General features: G+C 57.2%; 1 protein-coding gene across 7 annotated transcripts in view; it reads right to left on the bottom strand.

Moving 5' to 3' along the window:
• Positions 1-719: 719 nt before the first annotated feature.
• CACNA1I (calcium voltage-gated channel subunit alpha1 I) overlaps positions 720-23784 on the bottom strand; it is a 110008-nt gene continuing 86943 nt past the window's right edge. For 4 of the 7 annotated variants that reach the window (XM_074326425.1, XM_074326420.1, XM_074326422.1 and 1 more), the window contains 16 exons: positions 23273-23399; positions 21882-22007; positions 19574-19663; positions 18263-18455; positions 17523-17674; positions 15620-15729; positions 14862-14995; positions 13870-13940; positions 10961-11039; positions 10178-10299; positions 9371-9712; positions 8953-9099; positions 8474-8596; positions 7731-7896; positions 5888-6087; positions 720-5029 (listed from right to left, as the gene is read on the bottom strand). In XM_074326425.1, coding sequence (XP_074182526.1) covers positions 4424-5029; positions 5888-6087; positions 7731-7896; positions 8474-8596; positions 8953-9099; positions 9371-9712; positions 10178-10299; positions 10961-11039; positions 13870-13940; positions 14862-14995; positions 15620-15729; positions 17523-17674; positions 18263-18455; positions 19574-19663; positions 21882-22007; positions 23273-23399 — 2788 coding nt within the window. In that variant the 3' untranslated portion in view covers positions 720-4423. The remainder of the gene's footprint in view (positions 5030-5887; positions 6088-7730; positions 7897-8473; positions 8597-8952; positions 9100-9370; positions 9713-10177; positions 10300-10960; positions 11040-13869; positions 13941-14861; positions 14996-15619; positions 15730-17522; positions 17675-18262; positions 18456-19573; positions 19664-21881; positions 22008-23272; positions 23400-23784) is intronic. The other 3 variants (XM_074326421.1, XM_074326423.1, XM_074326424.1) reach the window with 2 other exon arrangements.

Below are 23784 nucleotides of genomic sequence, written 5' to 3'. Positions count from 1 at the left end.
TCAGGCCATGGTGCAGATGGGGACGCCTCTATCCCTGGACCCGAGTTCAGGCCAGGCCGATCAGAGCATGGCAGAGCTGGGGACTTTGCTGGGCTGTCAGGGAGAGAAGCTCTTGTTCATCTAGGGAGCGGTGGACAGGCCTGAAGTCTGGGCTGCTGGTGGCCACTAGGAGAGGAGGGGAGCAAATGTACATAGAAGCAAAGCCAAGAGGTGAAGAGAGACTGCGTCCTAAGTGATATCCAGAGCCCTCGATCCAACTGTGCCTGAAGCCAACCCCATGCCTGGACTCCTTAGCTACTTGAGCCTCTAACTTACTTCCTTCTTGTTTCTTTTACTCCTCCCTCCCTTCCTTTTCTCTCCCTGGCTCTTTCTTTCTGTTATTCTTAAGATCATTTGAATTGGGTTTTTGTCCTTTGCAGCCAAGAGAGTCCTGATAATACACGTAATATGAAGTCAGGAAACAGCGCCAAAGATGAATAGGCTATTATTCCAGCATGTTAGCTACACAACTAGAGTGTGAGAGCCAGGCCTTGCCGCCTCCCTGGCCCTGCAAACCCTAACCCATGCCCGGCCACGAGAGGACCCTGCCATGAGGCATTTCTCTAGGTGCCAGCCTGAGCACGATGGAGAACACATCACCACCTCTCCCCTGGGAAATCCCCCAGCTCCACACCCATCCCAATGGGGAAAGAACAGCAAGACACAGAGAAATTCTGAAATAGGCTTTTGGGGTTTTATTCAAAACAACACTGGTGGTGGCTGCCGCTTGGTTTCTCTATGCCTGGGCCATCTGGGCCAGCAGGGACCAATGCCATCAGCGACTAGGACAGAGGTTCATTCACACCATAGAAACTGTACAGCAACTGGGAGTGTGGCAGTCACAGCAGCAGGGCCAGGCCGAGGGCTTCCAGGAGGAGGTGGCCCCTGCCTTCCTCCCAGGCCCCAGCTCAGCCCAGCTCCACCAGGAACACTGATTATTACACGACGACAAAAAGAGTATGTGTATCTGGGCTAAACAGCGACTTCTAAGACCCCGAGCCCTTACACAGAGCAGAAAAGGGGCCAGAGGTGGCCCTGGAAACAGAAGGCTCCAGGGGGGTATGGGGGGGAGGGGAGACAGGCAGACAGGCTGATACTGTGCGCACTTTGTCTTTTGTGGGGCTGCCAAGTGCAGGAGGCCAGGCAGGGGACAGGAAGAGGCTTTGGCTGGGGTAGGCCACAGCCCAGCTGGTCTTGGGTCCATCTGTGCACACGCTGAGGTGCCTGCCAGCCACCACTCTGCAGAGCCCTGCAAACAGATGGCTTGGGATGTCCCACACCAGCGTCCCCATTATCTCTAGGGCCAGGCCCGTGTGGGTTAGGTTAAGTTTGTGCTTTTGTGATGGACAGGCCATAGGATCAGGAAGGGCAGAGGGGCCATTCACCTAACCCTTATCCATTTCGGCTTGTCCTGGCCAACCAATCACAGCCTCCACGTCCCTCACTCCCTGTAGCTCTCAGGAACAAGGCCAAGTGCCTTGGGACAGCATTTGTGGCTCTCCAGGAACCAGACCCATCTCCCATGACTCCCCAGGCAAAGCTTCTCTCCTTCCGGCTCAGCTAGTCCCACCTCTAGACATGCCCTGCTCTGTCCTGCCCTCACACCTTTGCTCAGGCCAGCCCCTTTGCCTAGAAGGGCTTCCCCATGGGTCTGCTGGTTTGGGGGCCAGAAGGTTCCGGGTGAAGGTGTCAGACACACCCGGGATGTGTCCTCTGCCCAGCCACTTCAAACCTGGTGACACCAGGGAAGTCACTTCCCTGGTCTGAGCATGGAGCAGCCGTGCCCACCCCAACGGGCGCTGTGCAGGTTAAACAGGATGACTCCTGCCAGAGAATGGAAGCTGATGACCAATGTCATGTGCTGCGCCCTTGAACCCAAGCCCAGTTGAGCCAGTGAAGTCCTCCATGTGGTCTTCCCAGGCCCACTGCTCTTCTTCCAGGCTCCAGCACACGTGTTCCTCCAGGAACATGCTAACTAATGCGTATGCTGCGCCCCTCAGCACTGCCCGGGGCCACCACAGTGCTGGCAGGAAGGGTGAGCAGAGCCAGATGGCCTACCTGCGCCTTCTCCTTCCCCACACAAGCACCCCATAAGGAAACAACCAGCACAGTAAGGGAGGCTGGCCCCAGACACTCTGGAGCAGCAGCTGGAGACTTGTGCCCAGTCTCCCCCACCAGGTGTGGAGCCACTCAGGGCAGGAGGTGACAAGACCCCAGGTCCGCCTGCTCCCCTAGGGGGAGGGCCCAGCTGACCCCTGACCCTGGAGGCCACTGTCCTGGGAGGAAGACAAGTGCTCGGGCAGTGCCTCAGTATCCTCACCGAGGCGCCCCCATCCGCACTTCAAGGTTAGGAGAGGAAGTCTCCAGGGGTAAATCCAGGTCTGACCGCCACACTGGCCCAACTCCAAAGTACCAACAAAGGCCTGAGGCCAGGCTCTGCCTCCTGACCCACCCCCTTCAAACACTGGCCACTTGTTCACATGCCAGGTACTCAGGTGTTGGCCCCCACAGTGCCCCAGCCTCTGTGCTGTCAGAGCCCTGAGGGATGCTGAGCTGGCCACACTTTGCCTCTCTGGCTGCATTTTCCTCACGTGTACAGTGGGTCTGACCACACTCCCCCATTCCCACCACCGGCTCTTAAAGGAAAGGCTTTGCCGGCCACTAAGCGTACGTCACTCATTACCTCCTTCTTTTGCTACAGTACCCAGGCCCCAAAGGTCCCTATGACAGCCTGGAAGGTACCCAGAGCCTGTCCAAGCAGCCCCACCCCCACCCCACATACCATTTGACATCCTGGTTTGAAGCCAAGTTCTTCAAGGTCAGGGTTTGGGAACAAGGACAAGGCCGCCTCTGCGGGGCCCAGCCGAACCATTTGAGATCTCAAAGGCAAAGGGCCTGGTTATTGCTGAAGTGCAGTGTGTTCCAAACTTGCAGCATTTCCCACCCCATGACTCTGCCACCACGGTCCCCATCTTTAAACTGACTTAGCCACACACGTTCAAAACCTTAGTCTTGACCTAAGCAACATGTCTGTGAAATCATGGGTTCAGTGTACTGTGTGTTTTTTTTTCTCTAATAAATACTGAAATAAATATATAACTATTCAAATACAAAATACCCGTCTGCAAGCCCATTTGGGAAGCAATGCTACAGTGAATGCTACCTGATCTGCAGCTTTGGGAATGAGGTGGGGAGAATGAGACAGGCAGCTGGGGGGAATGTGGGAGGATGTGGGTCCCCAGGTGATGGGTGTGAAGGAGCTGGGGGGTAGGGGCTGGTCCCAGGGCCCAGGCAAGTGCCCCACCCCTGCTCAGAATCCTGTCAGATTTGCTTTACCCTGAACTCCATCCCAGGGGAACAGAGGTGCTCAGGGGGTGGAGGGGAGCACAACCTCCCAGAATGGCCTACAGGGTACAAGGCCATGGCCAGCACTGACCAGGCCGGTACCCTTGGCCTTGCAAGCATCTCAGGAGCTGCTCAACCCCCTTCACTTTGTTCTCTCGTCCGCTGCCTCCATTCCTGTCCTCAGCTTCCTGTGGACAAGGCCACAGAAGACCCCACCCCAGGAAGTGCCTAGTGAGGCAGGGGTCACACCTGGGGCAGAGCCCCCTGGCCAGCCTGGGAGCTGACCTCCACCCCCATCCCCACCCTAAGAAAATACGACTATCACCCCTGATTTTTCTAAAGAAATACATCTAACTGGTTGACTAAAAGTTTGGGGACTTTGGGCGTCTACAAAAGACTGTTCACAGAACTAGACAGTCAGGAACAACAAGACAGACACCCCAATACATGGGGGGAGACGGGGTGGGATCTTAGCAGCATTTCTTTAAAGGAAAAAAAAATGCACCCTGAATTACACCTCTTTTTCTGGGCCTGTCTTCCTGGCCACAGGAACCTCAGAGGTCTGAAAGCCCTCTCCAAGCTACTCCCAATCCAGGGGAGGTACCGAAAAGCACAGGTGCCAATGCCCCAGCAGGACCATCTGCCCCGGGGGTGGGTCTGACCTGGGTCCTAAGCATCAGGCAAAAGCTCTGTCTGGGCCCAGGGCTGGCACTCCCCACCTTCAGCACTTTCTGGAAACCATAAGCTCTCAGTAAAAAAAATAAATATATATATATGTCTGTCTCTCTATATATATGCATATATATATATATACACACACACACATGTATCTGCATGGGGAGAACCACGGCGGGGCCACATCTGGGCCTCGGCCCGCTCTCAGCTGCCCCAGATCCGACGCCACCCGCACTCCCGGCGGCCTGGCGCTGGCTGGCCCCGCGCGGTGCCCAGGTTGCGGACCAAGTATTGCTGTCTGCCCCTGGCTCCTGAGGTAAAGAAGGTGAGACAGGGCGGGCGGCGGCGCTGGCCCCTGCGGCCCTCATCTCTTCCTCTTGCTCGCAGCGTCTCCGGGCTGCAGCTCCCCCGGGGCCTCGGAGGGGCCCGTCGGGTCCTTGCTGTGGTCCGCGGCCCAGGAGGGGCTTCGGGCCAGGCCATGGGGCCGGGCGGCGGGGCGGGGGCGGCCGGGGCCGGTGGCCAGGCTGCTGGTGCTGCTGAATCTCCTGGCGGGCGGGAGCCCGGGCGGCGCGGGCGGCGGGCAGAAGAGGGAGGTGAGCGAGAGGCTGCTGAGGGTCTCGGAGTGCTCGCTGCCCCCGCCCCCGCCGCCCGCGCCGCCCCGGCCCGCGCCCTCCTCGTCTGAGGGGTCCATGGAGTCGTGGTGGGTGCAGCCCGGGCTGGTGGAGCCCCCACTGCTGTGGCTGCGCTGGTGCACCCGCAGCCCCCGCCGGCTGAACAGGCCCCCGCCCCGCAGGCTGAGGCGGCGGCGGGCGGAGGGAGACAAGTTGGCCCGGGGGCCTGGGGCGGGAGCAGGCGGCCCCAGGGCACGCCGGGGACTGTCGCTCAGGGTCAGGCTGTCCTCCAGCGTGGTCTGCAGGCTGCCTGCCGAGCTGCTGCGGCTGGCCTCCAACGATGTGTCACTCCCAGTGGCCTTTGGGGAGACAACAAGAGATGGGAGCCGCCCGGTGTCCCGGGAGCCGCCTGGTGTCCCCGGACCCTGCTCCTCCCACAGCTTGCCCGTCCTGGGGACACGCAGGCAGGCACATGCCTTCACATCACATCACATCCAGCATCCCTGGGCTTCTCCCCTCCACCACGCCACCACCCATCCCAGCTTCCATGTGTCTCTCATGACAGTCACTGCAGTGGCCTCCCACTGGGCTGCCCCTCGCACCTGCTCTCAGGTCCTGGGGGACAGCCAGGCTCATCCTACTTGAACCCAGTCAGACGCTGGCCTGAGTGCCCTGCCCCCCACTCCCAGCTTCACATCCCACTTCTGCTCCACCCGCTCCCCAGACACCCACCGGCTTCCCCTCAGGGCCTTTCCAGCCCCTCCACCTGAACTGCCAGGCCCCCTGCTCCCCCACAGCCCCTTTCCCTGCGCCACATTCTCCCCAGTGTGTGTCACTATCAAATACACTGTACTTTTTATGCATTTATTTGGGCTTTGCATGTCTTCTCTTGTACCCCTGCAACACACACCCTAAACAAACTGGAAGCCCCAGAGGCAGGACTTCTGCATCTGCATTCTGTAGCTGCTGCAGCCTCCGAGACTAGCACACAGCCTGGCACACAGCTACTGAATGAACAAATGCCTGGAAGAGCCCTGGGCCCAACCCTGCCTCCACCAGCAGAGTCCTCTGTGTGCCCAGGTGGCAGCCCTGGCCAGTCCAATACAGGTGGCCCTGCAGGCCAACACTTCAAGTTCCCCAGAGCTGCCCCTCCACTTCCACCTGGAACTCCAACACCCCTCTCAGCAGGTGAGCTCTCAGCCAGAGAGGTGCCATACCTGCCGGAGGAGGGTACAGTTGACACTCGGCGACCGCAGAGATGCCCAGGAGCCCTGCAGGGCGATCTTGGGGAGGGCCCCAGTCGCAGCACCCTTCCCCTGCCCTTTCTGGCTGGCAGACACAGCGGGGTGGAAGAACTCTGTCGGCATGGGCAGCAGTGGGCTGGAGGCCTCCGGGGAGAAGGGGTTTGGGGGTGCTGCTGGGGAGAGAGAAGAGGGAGCTGGGGAGCAGGCTCAGGCTGGCAGGCCCCTGGAGGGTGGGCTGGCAGGGAGGGGGCTACCTAACAAACTGACTATGATGAAACGTGGGCAAATCTCTCTCTGAGCCTCGGAATCCCCACTGTGAAAGCAAGGGAGGCGTAGTCAGCCTGTAGGATTCCTGGGAGGACAGACGCTGGACAAAGGCACAGGTTTTGGAGACAAGCAGACCTGGACTCAAGGACCCGGGGTTCCTTCCTCTGTGAAACCGAGACCAGATGCCTCCCTTGTGGGGCGAGAGGACAGTGTAAGAACCAGAGGCCGCTGTGTAGCTCCCAGTCCAGCGCCAGAAGTACAACAGATGCTCACTGAGTGCCACCCCCAGGGCCTGACACCCCACGGGGCCCAACCAGGCCTGGGTGCCCCTGTAGGACATCAGGCAGGGTGGGTACTGCTCCAGATGGCAGAGCAGACAGAGTGCTGCAGGATCGACCTGTTCTGCTCCACCGGGGGTGGAGAGGAGCAAGGGCTGGGTGAGAGGAAAGTGAGAGCCAGACAGTGGGGGGAGGCAGCCAGCAGCCTCTGTCCACGGTCCCCTCGGTGCCTTCCAGGGTGAGGATGGGATGAAGGAATTGGGGAACATGTACCCAAGGTGGCTGGACAGCTGGAATGTCCCCAGGTCAAGGATTCCTATTCTATGTCATCTTGTTTTTTAAGGAAAATGCAAATGAACGGTTAACACAAGGGGGTGAGATTTCATTCTCTCAGGCTGCCTCTAGGCCCTGCACCTTGACTTTTGGTTCAGGAATTCTGGGGTCTTAGCACCTCAGCCACCATGTCCAGTCCAGAGACCATTGGTTTTAGGGAGTGTCCTTGCAAATGTCACTGCATACTAGCTCCTGGAAGGTGCTCAATGCCAGGCCTCCCAGAAGAGTACTTGGGGTAGGCTCAGGGTTTTGGGGGCCCCTCTTCTGCTGAGCTCATCTCTCTGTCCCACACAGTACTGTGAAACCAGACTCCTGTCACCCTCCAAGAGGACTGGAGGTTAGCCCTAGTGATAGACAGGCCAGCTCAGTCCCCTGTCCTCATGCCCATAGCCCAGCCACAAGCCCAAAGCACAAACATGGGATATCAGGGTAGGGCCAAAGGATAAAGGTCACGACATTTTACAAAAGGGCTATTGAGGTCAATAGGCCTTCTGTTGTTCAACATCACCTTGTATGAAGATCTGTGGGGATCCACATCTATCACATTCAGCTCTAGAAAAACACCTCAATAATTTGGCAGCTTTCTTTCTGCCTGATGATAAGAGCTGTGTGTGCCAACCTGTTTCCCTTTTCACCACAGTTCCCAGGAAGCTCGGAATGAAGCCTTCCTTAGCCTGGGTTTCTGGTATAATCATTACTCATCTCTCTTGATCGTTTCTTTTTTTCTTTCTTCTTTTTTTGGCTTTTGATCTTTCATAATTGTTATATCAGGCCTGAGATTCCTATCTTTTGTTGTCAGTTACTCATCTGGTTTTCTCTAGACTCGATATAATAGTCTAGGAAAAAATACTAAGGAAAAAACTGAACCAGCTCCCTCTGAAAGAGACACCCAAGATCAGGGAGGGCTATAAGGAGCTGGTGGGGTGCCTACCCCTCACCTTGACTGCTCTCATGTTTCAGCCAGGACCGGACGGGGTTAAACGATATTGCTTCCATTTCACACAGGAAGTTCTCTGGACCCGAGGATACGGCCGTGTTTGACAAGGGGAAGAAGCATTCACCCATGTCCCCCACACGCATGGGCTCAGGTGGGTCTGGCTCACCCTGTAGGTAAAGGAAGGTAGGCAGGTTAGGACAGTGGAGAAGGGGAAGGAGACAGAGCCCGCCACAGCTGCCTTCATGCCCCTATACCACCACAGCCCTTTGCTCAGGCCACTCTCGCTGCCTGGGATGGCTTTCTCCTCGCCCTGTCCACCTGCTCAGCAGTCGTCACCTTCCAAACCCTAGGTGAAAGGGCACCACCTCCAGGAAGCCTCTCTGATGTCCCAGGCAGGTCAAAGTTTCCTGCTCACTCCCCTCTTGACTCTAAGATCCTTGCGGGAAGCTGAGGGTCTTCTTACATGGATAAAAAATATATATATCCAAAGCAACAAGAAACAGCCTAGGCCACTGGATACCGTGACTCAGCCCCTGGCTGGGCTTGCTGCTCTGTGACTTTAGGTAAATCACTCCACCTCTCTGAGCCCCACTGCCCTCATCTGACCAACAAAAGATGAGGGCTGGCCCACAACAGGTGCCGCTTAAATGCTGCACTGGAAGGAAGCAGTGTTCTGGCTGTACAGGCGGAGGCCAACCTACAAGGACAGACCTACTTGCCCAGGAGGCAACCGGGGCCACTTACCTTGCTGTCTTTGAGGCCGAGAGGGCAGGCTGTAGGGTCCTCAAGACTCAGGTCATCACCCAGTAAGATGGACGAGGACCTGTCTGAGTTCAAGGAGAAGGCCTCCGTCTCAGCCAGCTGCACCTGTGGGGAGAGGTGGCAGCCTCAGGTCAGCATGGGCTGGGCCCTCCAGAAAGACACAGAGTGGGTTAGAGAGGTCCAGAGATCTGCTGAGCATGGATGGTATGCCCTCTCTGGGTAAGGGGTCCAGGCTGGGCTGGGGGTGGTGGGGCACAGTGGTGTCAGTCAGCAAAATGCCAGGCCTGAACTGGGCCAAGGGCAGGCAAGTTGCCGTGGGCCATGAACTCCAAAGATGATCCACTTGCCCACAGACCCAGCATCCCTGAAGCCTGGCCAGTGTGGACCAAATTGGGGGGCCGGGTCTCTGCCAGAGCTGGGCTCTTCCCTCAGTCTGGCCCACATCAAGGTGCCAGCCTTACCTCTTGCTTGTCATGGTGACACTTCCCACAGCCAGCCGGCGAGGAGTAGTGGTGAAAGATGGAACCAGACAGGTTGTCAATGATGGTCAGCTCCCCCTCCAAGGAGTCCTTGATGATTAAAGAGACGCTGTCCAGCCACAGGTTCTCCTAGGCGGACGGGACGGGTGGGGACAGGCGGGATTACCGCCAGGTCGGGACTGCGGGGTGGGTGGAGCACAGCTGCCCTCCCAGTGGTTCTCTGCACCCATGACCTGGGCTGGACCCCTTCGTCACAGGGTCACCCCTTCACAGAGCTGAGCAGGGTGGGGCCCCAAAAGACAGAGGTCTCTGTCCGAGGTGTCCCTGGCCAGCTGCCCTGGTAGCCCCAAGGTCCTACCCTCGGCGACCTGGTGCCCCCAACCCCCAGACCCCTGCCCACCTGGGCTGGAGAGTAGCAGCGTGGGCACAGGCGGCCTTCCATGTCGCCCCCGCCTCCGCCAGCCCCTCCTGGCCCTCGGCCAGGTGCCCCCGGGGAGCCAGCGGGAGGCCGTGGGCTGGGACCCAGGCCCTGGGCCATCTCCAGCTCGAGCTCGGCATCCATCTCGGCATCCTCCTGGGCCTCCTTGTTGCTGTCGTCCAGGTGCTTCATGAGCACGGCCACCACCACATTGATGAGCACAAACTGGGCCGTGAGCACGAAGCTGACAAAGTACAGCGGCGACACGAACTGCAGGCTGCTCAGGCAGCTGCGCTCGTCGTGGGTGCAGTCCCGCAGCGTGTCCTGTGCCGGGAGGAGGGCGATGAGGGCTCAAGGCACAGACCTCACCTCTGTTCTCTGTGAGCTCCTCCCCGCCCAGCCCAGGCTGGACGTGGGCGGGAGCCAGGGGGCCTCTGCTGGGTGATGGGCAGAGCAGCAGACGCTTGGCACCAGGAACAGTGACTGCAGCCCCTGCCCTGGGCTACAGCCCCAAGTGCCCTCCGGCCCAGGGTGTAGCTGTGTCCCCTAGCACCTAAGCACTGATCTGAGCACTCCAGCATTTAGGGATGGGCAGAGAACCCATTCCAGCCTCATCTGCACCTTGCTGTGCTTCCGGGTCCCAGGCAGGGTCCTCTTCTTCTCTGGGCCCTGCCCCCCCTCCTGTGTGCAGTGGGGCACTGGGCAGGCAGAGGGCTGGGGAGCCCGCACCAGCATCCTCGCTCTCAGAACCCAGACTGAGTCCTCCCTCCCCAGCCCACCCACAAGTACCTTCATGATCCCGTTCCAGTTGTCACCAGTGGAGACCTGGAAGAGCGTGAGGAAGGCCATGCCAAAGTTCTCGAAGGTGGCATGCCGGCTCATGCCCTCGCACGGGTTCTCGTCGTTGCAGACTAGGGGACAGAGGAGGCCGGCTGTCCAGCTGCACGGCCCCCTGCACAACCCGCATGGCCTCCTCTCAGAGTCCCCGCTGCAGCCCTGGGAGGTGCGTGTGGACTGTGCCCAGCCCACAGATGGAGGAACTGAGGCTCGGGGAGGTGGCACACAAGCTGGCGCTCAGATTCAGGGAGCCTGGCTCCTCTTCCCACCCAAGTAGCAGTTCCAGAGGGAGAGGATGGGGTGGGTGAGCGCCGGCCGTCAAGGAAGCCCTGCTTTTTGGAGCCAACCCTGTATTGTCCTCGGCCTGTGCTCTGGCGGCTCCGCTTGCAGGGGTGGCACTGGCCCAGGATGGACACTGGCTTATGGGGCCAGAGGAGGCGTCCATGGAGGTCTGACAGCTCGGGGGGCTCCAAGTTGGGGCCCATAGCATAGGCCTGGGGTGTGCAGGCGGACCCAAGCTAGCATGTTTCAAAAGCTCCCTCTCACACAGAAGAGGGGAGGGGTGGCTGAGGGCTGCCCATCCACCCCCCAGGGCCTGCTGTGGGGCATTTCCCCAATACAAAGACAGACCCTGATGTGGCATTCTAGGGGGGGTCTCAGGCCTCCCCCCACCCAAGACCCTCTTCTAGACCCATTCCACCACACTACCCCAAGCCAGCTTAGGGGGTCACTCACCCAGTTTCCCGAAGAGCTCCACTCCCAGGGCGGCGTAGATGAAGAAGAGCAGCATAAAGAGGAGGCCCAGGTTGCCCACCTGTGGGAATAGCAGGTGGGGCTGGGCTGGGCCTGAGGAGGGTGGGCATGGGGGGCCGGCAGGGTCCATGCACACAATCACTTGTGTGTGGTTAGGGCCATCCAATGGATGAATGCAGAGAGGGAGGGAAGGAAGTCTCAGCAATAATGCCACCTCCTCCATGAAGCCTGCCTGGATTCCTTCAGGCAAACTAGGATGCAGTCTGACAGTCTGAGTGTAAGTGGTATATCCCTGCCACTGTCTCTGCTGGTCTGGGAAGTCCTTGAGCACAGGGACATGGCTAGATTAAGTCAGATCTGCTTCCTCAGGCCAGCACAAAGCCTGGCCATGGAAAGGAGTGAACACAGGAATCATGCAGGACTGTGGGCCCCAGAAGCCTCCTGCAAAATCAGCCACCCTCATCCAACAGCTCCTGTGGGAGGAAAATGTCCCAGATTCCAAACCTATTTCAACTCTATCTATATATGCTGGAGACCGCCGTTAACTCGTGTTATGGATAACACAAGACTTAAACACATTCTTGCCCTGGAAATGAAATATCTGCTAGACCCCTCAGAAGACCTGCACAAATGGAATCAGTTCGCGTTAATTGCTGAAAAGCAAACCCCGTTAATCACAGCTTCCTAATGTTTCCCTGCTCCAGAGGAGGGTTTCCTTCCGAGCTGTTCTACAATCACACAGATTGTGTCTGACTAATTAAATGATGCTTGTTCATTAATGAATCAAGCACTTATCGAGCACCTAGGAGGCAAGGTGTGAGGGGAGTCAGGCGTGGCCTGGGCCCTCGGCTCGGCTTTCTGCCCTCTGCAGGCCCGGGTCAGCAGCATCTCTTAACCAGCATCCACCTCACCTTTCCTACCCATCCTCCCTCCGCCCTCAGCATCTGCCAGAGCCTGCACAGCTACAGCAGCCCCCTTACCCACCTCCTTGCCTCCAGCCTCTCCCTGCAATGCGTTTTCCTCTGAGTCGCCAGAGTAACCTTCTAAAATGTTGAGGCGCCCCCCCACTTTGTTCAGAACCTCCCAGGGTGCCCACTGCCTGCAAGACAAAGCCCAAGCCTGCTCTCCTGGCATCAGAGGTGTGAGGTAGCCCTGCGGACCACACACACCTGCACTCCCACCCCCCATTTTCCAACCCTACTCCAGCCACATGGAAAACAGACCCCATTTGCGTATTCTGTTCTCTCTGCCTGGTAAATGCCTCCTCCCCATCCCTCAAACCCATGTCACCTGTCACCTCCCCTGAGAAGCCTTCCCTGATGCCTCCTCCTTCTGCATGGGGCCTAGTTTAGAGGGAAGGGACTAAAGTTTCATTTTCATACCACTTTACACAGAACCGAGGAAGTGTTCAGCATCAGCTAATGAGTTTTGAAAGGTAAGCACCCCCGCCATGCCACATGGTACTTGTCACTCTGCTCTCTTAAAGTGCTGACGTAATTGTCATCACTATCATGTGTCTCCTATTTTAGTCTGGGACCTCCTGGGTATCTCCATGTGCTCTGTGCCAACTCAGGGTTGGCCTGGAAAGCCACCCAAGGATGCCTAGGGGTCAGAACGAGGGGAATGGGGGAGGGGGAAAGGAAGCCAGTGCGGCTGGGGACACACACTCACCACCCCATCCCCATCCTTAGCAGACTCTTATATGGCACTTCCTATGACCCAGGTCCCGTTCAGTACTTCATAATCTTTTATTATTTTAAATATCACAGCATCTCTTTGAGATAAGCACTATTATCATCCCCCGATTCACAGGCAAGGAAACCAAGGCACAAGAAATTGAGTCACATGCCCACGGTCTCACAGGGGACCCCAGGCAGGGAGGCTGGATCTGGGCTCCACTCACTTCCTGTCTGCACCCCTCCTCCCAAGCCCAGCATTCACCCTCATCTCCCATGTGACAAATTCCTCCGAAGGAATTTAGTGTTAGGAAAAACACATGTCTCTTCACCCCTGCTTTCGATCCAGACCTAATGAGAGCCATGTCCATTTCCCTTTGCAACGGGGCTGCTGGGTAGCTTACACCAAACTTGAGAATGGAATTTACTAACGTCCTTGGCCCAGGCCCCTATGAGAATTAGCTTTATTTTCACTTTCCCTGAGTTACTAATCTTTTATCCTCGTTTTTAGTGTGCTATATCCATGTTTTTTAAGATGCCTAAAGTTTCTTAAGACTAGATAAGTCATAACGAATAAATGAAAGTGCATGAGGCTCACCTCAGAGCAGAGGCCACCCTGAGGGGAGGAAGAAGGGGAGAGACTGGGATTGCAGAATTCCCAGGAGGATGAAAGATGCACCCTCTGTGGCCCTGACCCTATCTCCCTTCCACTGACCAATGGAACGGGGGTGGGGGGATGGTTTTCCTAACTTCCCAGGGTCCCCACCCAGGTCAGGGTCTCATTCTGTCCCCTCCTAGAATGTCATATCTGAACCTCTCCAATCACATCAACATCTCCTGCCAAGCCACCCACAAGGTCAAGCTCAAAGTCCCCTGACATCTTCCCTGATTCTCAGGGCCCCTCCTCCCTCCGAAGCATGGTGGAGGCCCCTTGCCACATTGCCCTGAGGCATCGATCTTCTCCCCCAGCCTGGCAACTCCTGAGGGCAGAATATGGGTCCCCAGGGGCCAGCCCGGGGCCTGGTACAGAACAGGGATGGTGAGCACTTGGTGGTGTCAGGAAGAAAGAGGAAACCTGTACCATCTCTCACAGCGCCAGCTCAAACGGCTTCTCTGGAGATGAGATTCTGCCCTGGCTCTGGGCAGGTCAGGGAGAAGGGCCCAGCATGACCCCCATGACAGGTAGGAGGGGCTGCTGCAGGGAGCGGCCCTTACCTGAGGCAGAGCTTGCACCACCGTGTCCAGCAGGGCTCGCATGCCCGTCGCCATCTTCAACAGCTTCAGCACTGCGGGTGAGACCCAGCCCGGCCCATGCAGCCCGAGTCAGTGGGGACATGAGTGTACACGTGTGTGCACATGTGTAAATGCAGAAGGAAAGTGAGAGTGGAGGAGTGTGGAAGCAAAGGGGCTGGCTCTGTGGTGCCATGCCACAAGAATGTGGGTGCAGTGACTGGGGGAATGGGGGTGTGCACAAAAACGTGAGGCACGAGGGGTGGACGTTGGTGTAAAAAAAGTCCAAGAGGAGAGCACACACCGTGAGAACAGAGGGATAAAAAGTGTGCAAGTGAGTGCATCATTCACCACGATGGGGCAAAAATGACGGCCAAGTGGGTGCCCATGTTTCTTCCTCTGGCTAAAGAGGGTTCCAGTGTTCCACTGAGTTTCTCCACATCCACCCCCCCCACCCTGGAATCCAGAGGTGACAGGCAGGTGCAGGTGGAAGAGTAAGAGGCACCTGGGAGAGCACTGAGGCAGGAGGTTTTGAAAAAAGTGTGCGGACAGCCTTGGGCTGAGAGGGAGCTTCTGGGAGAAGAAAGGGGATGTTAGGAAGTGTTGAGACCCGCGTGTCCCAGCTGGTGCTGGAGCAACGCTGATGAGGAGCCGTGTCTTCCCAGCTGCACTGGCTCCTGTCATCCCAACCTGAGGCTGGACTGCAGGGGTCGTGTTGTGATAAGGAGGCAGGAGTGCAGTGTGCTGTGCAGAGTGGTCTGTGGACGAGGGCACGTGACTGTGTACACACAGGGCGAGTGTGTCAGGTGAGTTCCTCTTGGCTCCTGTTTGGGGCTTGGCAGGAAGCCCATCATGCCCACGCCCCCCTCCCCCATCACGCCCACGCTCCCCTCCCCCATTCTGCCTATATTCCCCTCCCCCATCCTCCCTATGCTCCCCTCCTCCTGCCCATCGCCACCCTGCCCCCTGGTCCTCACCCCGGGCGATTCGCAGGACTCGCATGATGCGGATGATGGTGGGGTTGATGGGTAAGGCCGCATTAATCTCGATCTCCTCCAGCGTGATGCCCATGACCGACAGCAGCACAATGGCCAGGTCTAGCTGGTTCCACCTGCCCAGGGGCACAGGAGGGTAGGAGTGGGAAGCAGGGTGGGGGCCACTCTAGTTCAGACATGCGTCGGCTGAGAGGAACTTCCCAGCTCTCCACCCTCCTGCTGTGGCTGGCGGGGATGTGTGGCCACCCTCTCGACTAACCCCTTCAGACCCCACTGGGTCCAGCTCCCTCTCTGCCCCAGACAGCCTCCAATTCCTCAAGCAAGGGGCTGACCAGGCTAATAAATAAGAGAGGAGGAACGGGCTCTGACTTCTAGGGCAGAATCTTGAGCCCACTGCTCCTGCTGTGTGGCCTTGGGCTACACATCACTTCTGAGCCTCATTTGTTTCCTCTAAGAAGGACTAGCATGAAGTGTGCCCAGCTCTGACTGTGGGGTATGGAGGACCCACTGAAGATATGCTGAAGACACGTGGTAGAATGCCCTGCATCCATCAGGTGAGACCATAATCACTTCCTGTTCAGGGCTATAGGGAGCACCCAGGGGCCATTTGTGCCCAGATACTTATTGGTTCCCCTCCTCCAGTTGCTCCAGGCTTCCCCAGGGGTCAGGACTGCTTCTCCATCCTGCAGCCCCCTGCCTCCCCCCACCCAATACTGTGCTAGCCTGGCCCAGCCACTCACCGGTCCTTGAAGAAGCGCCTAAGACCAAATGCCACCAACTTCAGCACAGCCTCCAGCACAAAAACAGTGGTGAACAAGTAGTTGCAGTACTTGAGGGCTGTCTCCAGGGACTATGGGGGGAGGCAAAGAGAGGCATGATCCAGGCTCCGTGACCTGCCCCCCAATTTCCTCTAGTCAGAAAGTCTCTGCCTTTTAAGGGGAGAATTTAGTCCATTCATGTTTAGTACAATGATTTATGTATCTCCTTTTATTCCTTCCATCTTACTTAATGTGCACGATTTAGTTTACATTGCTGTTTCCTTTTCCTTATTTCTGCTGGATTGCTCCAGGTGCTCCTCATTGGAGGCCGTGTGGGGTAACGGTTAAGGGTCATGGTTAAGAACCAGACTGCCTAGATTTGAATCCTGGCTCAGCACTTTCTCCTTATTCACTATGACTTTAGGTAAGTCACTTTACCTCTCTGGGACTTAGTTTTCCAATCCATAAATTGGAGATGATAATAGTACCTACCTCAGAAAGTTTCTGTGAAAATTAAATGAACTAATAGTCTTGTTCCAGACTGAACTATATGCTTAACTACTTGGTAAACGTGAGCTATTATTCCATTTCTTCATGTTAATTTGGAAGTTCTACAACTACTGTTCTTTTCTGCCAATGATTGCCTTCCTGTTCCCTACATGCACAACATTCTTCTACTATCATTTAAAATAAGATACTAACTCCTCACATGGAGCCTCTGCTCCCCTCTTCAGGCCCCCAGCTCTATTAAGTGGAAGCTTTTGGAATGCACTTGCCCCTACACTCCCTTCATATGCCCCGCACGCACACTGCCTGCAATTAGCTGGGAACTGGTCACCCTCTCTCACCTCTGTGTTTGCCCCCAACAGTCCTGCCACCTGGAGTGCCCCTCCCCCAAGCTCCATATGCCCCATATGCTTCCATAGGAAGCAGCGGAAGCCACATGGCAGGCCTTGAATGCAAATCAAAGTTCCGGTCCTGGCTCCACTGCTTCCTGGCTAATGGGGGCAGCATATTTTATCTCTGAGCCTCAGTTTCTTCATCTACAAAATCTGTAGAGGGGCAGCCGGATGGCTCAGTTGGTTAGAGAGCGAGCTCTGAACAACAGGATTGCCGGTTCGATTCCCACATGGGCCAGTGAGCTGCGCCCTCCGCAACTAGATTGAAGACAATGAGCTGCTGCTGAGCTGCCAGAGGGGCGGCCAATGGCTGAGTCGGTTAGAGCGCAAGCTCTTAATAACAAGGTTGCCGGTTCAATTCCTGCATGGGATGGTGGGCTGTGCCCCCTGCAACTAAGATTGAAAACGGTGACTGGACTTGGAGCAGAGCTGCGCCCTCCACAACTAGATTGAAGGACAATGACTTGGAGCTGATGGGCCCTGGAGAAACACACTGTCCCCCAATATTCCCCAATTTAAAAAAAAAAAAAAAAAAAAAATATATATATATATATATATATATATATATATATATATATATATATATATGCATGCATACAAGCTCTTCGAATCTCAGCATTGGAAGGGCACATCAGGAGCACTGCACCCGTGCCCCCTCCAATTTAAAAAATATATGTATCTGTAGAAGGTCCCCTCCCCCACCTTAAGCTGTGAGGACAAGAGACTTAACATCTGTGCTTTGCAAAGAGTCATATACGGAACACACCACAGCCACTGTTATCCATGCTCAAGGCAGGGCCCAAATGTCACCTCCCCACTCACCAGGAATGAGCCTCCGGTCCCTCTCATTCACCTGTCCTACCAAGCCATGAGCTTCCTGGGCGGAGGGCCCAGCATGGGAAACTGCTCAGATGAGGCCCCACCGTGTCCCTGGGTAGAGTCCTGTGCCCGCCTGTATGGGACCTAGGGGCGGGGTGAGTGCTCACCGTGGGCTGGTTGTAGTGCTCCAGGGACATGGTGACCACATTGAGGCAGATGATGAAGGTGATGAAGATGTCCAGGTAGTGGCTGGTGCACATGGAGTGGATGAGCAGCCGCGTGGGGCAGTAGGTGGCGTAGTAGGGTAGGCGCTGGGCCTCTGCAAGGGAGGGGAGGGGAGGGGCACAGACCACAGAGGGGGCAGAACGTGTGCAGGGAGAGGCAGAGGGGAGGGAGGAAGCAAGCGGGCAGAGACATCAGTCCTCCCAGGCTGTGGGAATCAATTAGTTCTTCTCCACCCAGCTGGGGGACCACAAGGGAATCAGGTAAGATGTGGAAAAGGGTGTAAGGAGGGCAGGACACTGATTCCCCCCATCCACCCCAAAAGGGCCCATGGCAGGGACTCCTGGGCTCCTGGGGAGAGGAAGGGGTCCCACAGCTCAGGGTCCGGCATCCAGGCTCTGCCTCTGCCTCTGCCTTCTGCCTGGACTGAACCACTTGGCGGGCAGTGGCTCACCATCACACTCCAGGTGACCAATAGGGCTCTCAGGTCACCAGATCAGGCAGACACTGGGAGAAAGGGCAGGGCCAGGGACATGGGCCATATCCTTCATCCCTTCCAGTTCCAAAGGCCCAGAGGCTGGGCTCAGGTCCAGGCCTCAGCCCCTGTGCCCTGCAGGGCCAGCAGGAGTGGGCAGAGGAGGCCTGGGGCCAGGGTGGCCCCTGCCCTTCGGAGTCACCCACTCACTGCGGCGCTTCTTTTCCAGGCGCCGCAGCCGCTTCTCCTCACGCCTCCGAGCCTCCTCGGCCTCCTGGTGCTGCCGGCACTTATGGAAATTCTCCACCACGACGCCCACAAACATGTTGAGCACGAAGAAGCTGACGATGAGCAGGAAGGAGATGAAGTAGAGCAGCATCCAGGGGTTGTGGTTGGGCACGGGCTGCAGGGAGCCAGACGGCGCTGAGGCAAGCTGCCCGGCCACTGCGGGGCCCACCAGGGGGTCCTCCACCTCTCTGAGCCTCCGTGCAAGGGGGGCACTGACAGAGCCTGCCTCCTAGGTGGCCATGAGGTCTGAAGGAGGCAGCAGGTAGGAAGTGCCCACCCCAGCATGTTCAGCAAAGAGAACCCCTCCCTCCCCTGCTCCAGCTGATGCCTCTGGACACCTATCCACCTGTCTTCTTCCCTTCCTCTCACCCACCCATCCATTCACCTACTCACCCATCCACCCATCCACTTATTCATCTAGTTAGAAACAATGCAACCAGCAAAAGGGAAAGCATATTCGTGCGCGCGCACGTGTGTGTGTGTGTGTGTGTGTGTGTGTGTGTGTGTTAGTTGGGGTGGTGACAGGACAGGAGGAAGATGCCCCCAAGTATTCTCATTCCCTGCCTCACACCAGAAGGGACCCCTGCTCTCAGGGGGATCCTGGGAGCAAGAGCTCAGGCCTCCTGTCAGGCCCAACCTCCTCCCTACCCCTTCTACATACCCCAAAGCCATCCTCACCCAGCAGCCCACAGGACGTTCCCACTAGCAAGCCTGACGGCATCACTCCCTTGTGATAACACGTTCCCTGACTCCCGCTGCCCTCAGACAAACCCCAGCCCTTGCCATGGTAACACAAGGTCTGGACCATCCAGAACTGCTTGCTTCCTCCACGCCTCTGCCACTCTCCTCTCACTTTCTACTCCCAGCCCTCGACTCACGACTCCCTGAACACATCACTCTCCCACCTCAGGCCAGCACCCACTGTCCCTCTCTCCTCCCCCTGCAGTTGGGTCTCCACCCACAAGGCTCTGCACCCCTCCAGGCAGGAGCCAGCGTGAAGCGCTCTCAGCATGCAGCGCAGGGGCCTTTGTAGAAGCAAATGGAACAATGGCTTTTGCTACAGTAAGTGTCTCTGCTGGAGGAGGATTCAGGGCAGGATGCTGAGGGGTGAGCTGTGGCCGACAGTGGGAGACCTTGGGGCTGTGGGTCTTGGTGACACCAGCTTCAGACCACTGGGCCCCAGAAACTGTCGCTCCCCCACTGCCCCGCTGACGTGGCCCCAGCCACACCCACCTGTTGGTCCACAGCAACGGCATCCAGCCCATTGTACATGATGTTCACCCAGCCATCCTTGGAGGCCAGGACAAAGAGGGACATCAGAGCCTGGAAGACACGGGGAGGAGGGTATGGGGGGGACAGGCCCGAGCGGCTCAGGCTGTATCTGCCCCTCCTCAGCTCTCCATTTTTCTGTCTCTGGGGGTCAGAGAGACAAGAGGCCTTTCCCACAGTGAGGGAAGAGCTGGGCTTTCAACGGAAAAACCTTTTCTGAGGACCTACTATGTGCCTGCCACATAACCTGCAGGCACTGCTGCAGGAGAACGAGCACTGAACCAGGAGTCCTGGGCTCCAGTCTCAGCCCTGAAATGAATTGGGCAAGAAAATTCATGAGCTCTTGTCTCCTTACCTGCAGAATGGAGCTACTACTTAAGTGGCTGCCTGTCAGGTTTGCTGGGCGCTCGTCAGCTGAAACTTTAAACTGGAAGGTTCCTGATAAACATGAGGGGCCCTGCCACCATCCCTCCACGCTTGCCTCTAGCACCTGAAAACAGGAGCTCATGAGAGAAATCGGGAGCCCTGGGTCACAGCCCAAGCTCTGCCACTCTGGCTGTGTGACTTGGTGCAAGTTCCTCAATGTCTCTGGGCCCCAGCTTCCTGTCTGTAAATAGCAATAATTACTATCACTAATAAGAGATTTTGAGACAGAGGTGATCCCCAGGAGACAGCCCGCCAAGACTCCCACATACACGGCAGCCAAAGTGTCCTCACGTCCCCTCAACGGGGCTAAGGGCTGGTCCTAGAGGACCCAGCCCAGAGCCTCACATGCAGTAGGTGCTCAATAAAGGTTTTCTGTGCTGGGCTGAACCAGTGCTACTGCAGAGCGCAAGCATGACGGAAGTTAATGAGTTCACAAAGGGTCCTGGACCAGCAAAGGTTGCCTGGCAATCACATGCCCTACTCTGGACACCTCCCATGCTTCCACCATGCCACAGCTGTCATTTATTGCAGCCCAGGGCCCTGGGCCAGGAAATGGGGTTCTGGGATGTGTCTCCTGCCCTGTACTGGCTACTCCTGCCGATCCACTCAGGGCACAGACTCGTTCTTTTCCCTTCCAACTGGGCCTGGTGCTGAGGGCTGCCCGAAAGGGCTCAGGCCCAGGAGTAGGTCAGGGCAACGGACACACCCATGCCAGGCAAGTGAATGCAGTGTCCTTGGATTACAGAGGCTTAAAGTGCAGAGAGCCTGAGATTAGGAATCACAGACCTGCTATCACCGTCCCCATTTACAGATGAGGACACTGAAGCACCAAGAGGGACTGGAGCTTGCCTGAGGGTACACAGCCGGTAAGTGCCCTGCAAGGAATCAAAGGCTCTGGGCCACGCTGTAGCCCCCTTTGGCTTTTCATGCTGAAAACTCTCTACTTAGGGGCTCAGGGTGTCGGCCTGGCATCAAGCATGCTCAGAACAGAAAGGGAGCTCCCCAGGAGCCAGGGCCTGGGCCTGGGCCGGGGATGGGGTCAGGGGTCCAGAGCAAGCTTATAAAAGGCCCCCACTGGCTTTCCTTCAGCTTCCTGGGACATCTTTTCTAAAACATCTGTTTTGCCAGTGATTGAGCCGTTAATGACTTGAAAAGGCACTGCTTCTGGAGAATCTGAGGAGATAGGACTCCCAGGTCCTGACCACTTCCCCAGCCGCTCCCTGCCCCTCTTGTCTCCCAGGGGGTATGGGGAATGGGATCCCTGGTCATGTGGGCTGAGAGCTCCAGCTGGACAGTCCCATGGATGTACAGGCCCTGGCCACGTGGACGTGGATTCTGCTCCCTCCCTGTGTGAAGGCACACCCCTCTGGTCATACTTAGCCACTTAGGTGGGCCCTCGAGAAACAGGAACATTCTGTAGGAACTCCTGTAGGTGTGCTACAGGAGGTGCGTAGCATTCCCATTTTACAGATGAGAAAAGTGAGGCTCAGAGAGGCCACACCTACAGTAAGTGGCAGAGCTGGGATTCACACCCATGTTTGGCTGACTCTAAAACTCCTGTCAGGGTCCCCTGGGTGGGGGGTGGGGCCAGGAACCAATGTCCACCGAAGCGCCAGGTGCTTGCTGGACACTCTGCATTTGGGATCTCTAAGTCTCATGCCCCTTCTCACTGAGTGCTGATTCTACCCACCGTGCAGAAAAGGAACCCAACACTTGGAAAAGAGAAGCCACAGGCTCAGTCCTGGTAGGGCAGGACTGGAGGCGGGTCTATGATCCCAGGCTGTGGGCACTGAAGAGTTGTGACCACTGGGGGTGGTCAGGTCAGGGGACGGTGGGTGGTACTCACCTGGCCCAGGTTGTCGAAATTGTACTTGTGATGGACCCAGCGGTAGTTGGCAGCCATGCAGTCGGAGCGGTTGGTGATATTTCGGGTATCCATGCCCAGGCAGTGGTAGAACTTGCCCTTGAAGAGCTGAGGGTAAGGGACACAGGGTGAGGGACCGTCCTGCCAACACTCTCAGGGTGTAGGGTGGGGGGCAAATCAGAAGAGGGGCTGTCCCTCAGGGGCACTTCCTCTGTGCACACCCTGGGCCAACCACTCCAACATGCCATCTTCCCAAGCCCCGAACACGAGGTAGGGCTACTCTCATCCCATCTCACAGATGAGGAAACTGAGACCCAGGGGTGACAGGTTATTTTCTCAAAGTCTCTCAAGGTTTAGGAACTGGCAGAGCCAAGGTTTACACCCTGGTTTGTCTGATTACTAACCTTTCCACAGACTCGAGATTAGGCCCCAATACCTACACTGGGGATCTGGGCAGGGACCCCATGGGAGAAAGCTGCCTGTATATCCCCAGGGGAGAGAGACAGAAGTAAAAGAACCCTCTCCAGGGACCCAAGCCTTCTCCCTGTCAAGTGCCTGGAAGGGGCAGGGCACTGTCCACATGGTGTCCACGTCAAGCCCCTCCTCCCAGGTGTCTCCACTGTGGATGCCTCAGCAACCCCAAAGGATACCTCGGCCCAGGGCTCCTCCCCAGCCACAGCCCCAAACAGGACCAGGTGAAGAGACTGGAGGACTCAGACACTCAAGAAATAGGTAGGGTCTCAGCAGCAGCTCAGACCGCAGAGGGCCCAGGTCCCTCTGGCCATCCGCATCACACACTTTATGACCCGCCCCAGTCTGCCCTGTCCAGCCCTGAGGCCCATCCTATTCCCGGGCTGAGGTAGCTCAAGGCCCTGACTGTCCGAGACCCCATGGTCCCCACCCCAGAGAAGCCAGTTCTTAGCTGCCTGCCATTCCCTGTCTTTTCCCGCTTGACCCAGCCCACCATCTGGCTCATTTCTCCATGCCAGCCAGAGCTACTGGGCTCACCTCCACACAGGTGCCCATTCTCCCCTGAAAAACCTTCCCCCACTGTGACCTGTCAAAATCACCTGTCGTTCAAGGCCCAGTGCAAAGGCCACCTCCTTCAGGGTACCTCCCCCATTGTCCCCAGCCCAGCCCCATGTTCCTGTGTAGCTGGGACCCCTGTGAACCCTTTTACGGAGCCTGCCTTGCACTCAGCCGTTTGGGCCACATCTGTCTCCCTCCCTGGACTGGGCACTCACCTTAGGCAGGGGCATCACTGCCTGAGCCCCCAGGTCGGCACAAGGTTGGGAGAGCTGGGCAGGAGTGAGGAGCCTCTTCTCTGACCACGGAGCCCACCCCACTGCCTGCCCTGCCTGGGCGCCCCTCACCTGCACCCCCAGGATGCCAAAGATGATGAAGAAGGCACAGCAGATGAGGACAATGTTGCCGATGGGCTTGAGAGAGGAGATGAGTGTCTCCACCACCAGCTTCAGGCCAGGTGCGCGGCTGATGACGCTGCAGGCAGGGAGGGACCAAGGGTACCGTTAGCCCTTGCCAGGCCAGGAGACAGGCCCCAGCTAGCCCAGAGTCACAGGGAGGGGGCGCCTAGGCTCCAGATGGATAGGCACAGCAAGGTACTGTGCCTTCATCCCATCTCTTTGGGGTACACACCACACCTTCACCTAGAGACTGAGGCCGAGACAGCACTGAGCCACCAGGGACACACAGAGAGAAGGCAGCCATGCTGGGAGCCCCCTTCAGCTCTGGCCTTCCAGAGCACGCGCACATGTGTGCATGCACACACACACACACACACTCACACCAGGCTCCTTCCCCAGGAGCAAGGACAGCCTTGCCCCTGGCCCTGCTCAGCGGTGCTTGGCAGTGCTAGTGGAGGACT

This window comes from Rhinolophus sinicus, linkage group LG02, assembly GCF_036562045.2.
Source record: "Rhinolophus sinicus isolate RSC01 linkage group LG02, ASM3656204v1, whole genome shotgun sequence".
Taxonomy (NCBI): Eukaryota; Metazoa; Chordata; class Mammalia; order Chiroptera; family Rhinolophidae; genus Rhinolophus; species Rhinolophus sinicus.
This window is presented reverse-complemented; position numbering and strand designations above follow the sequence as displayed.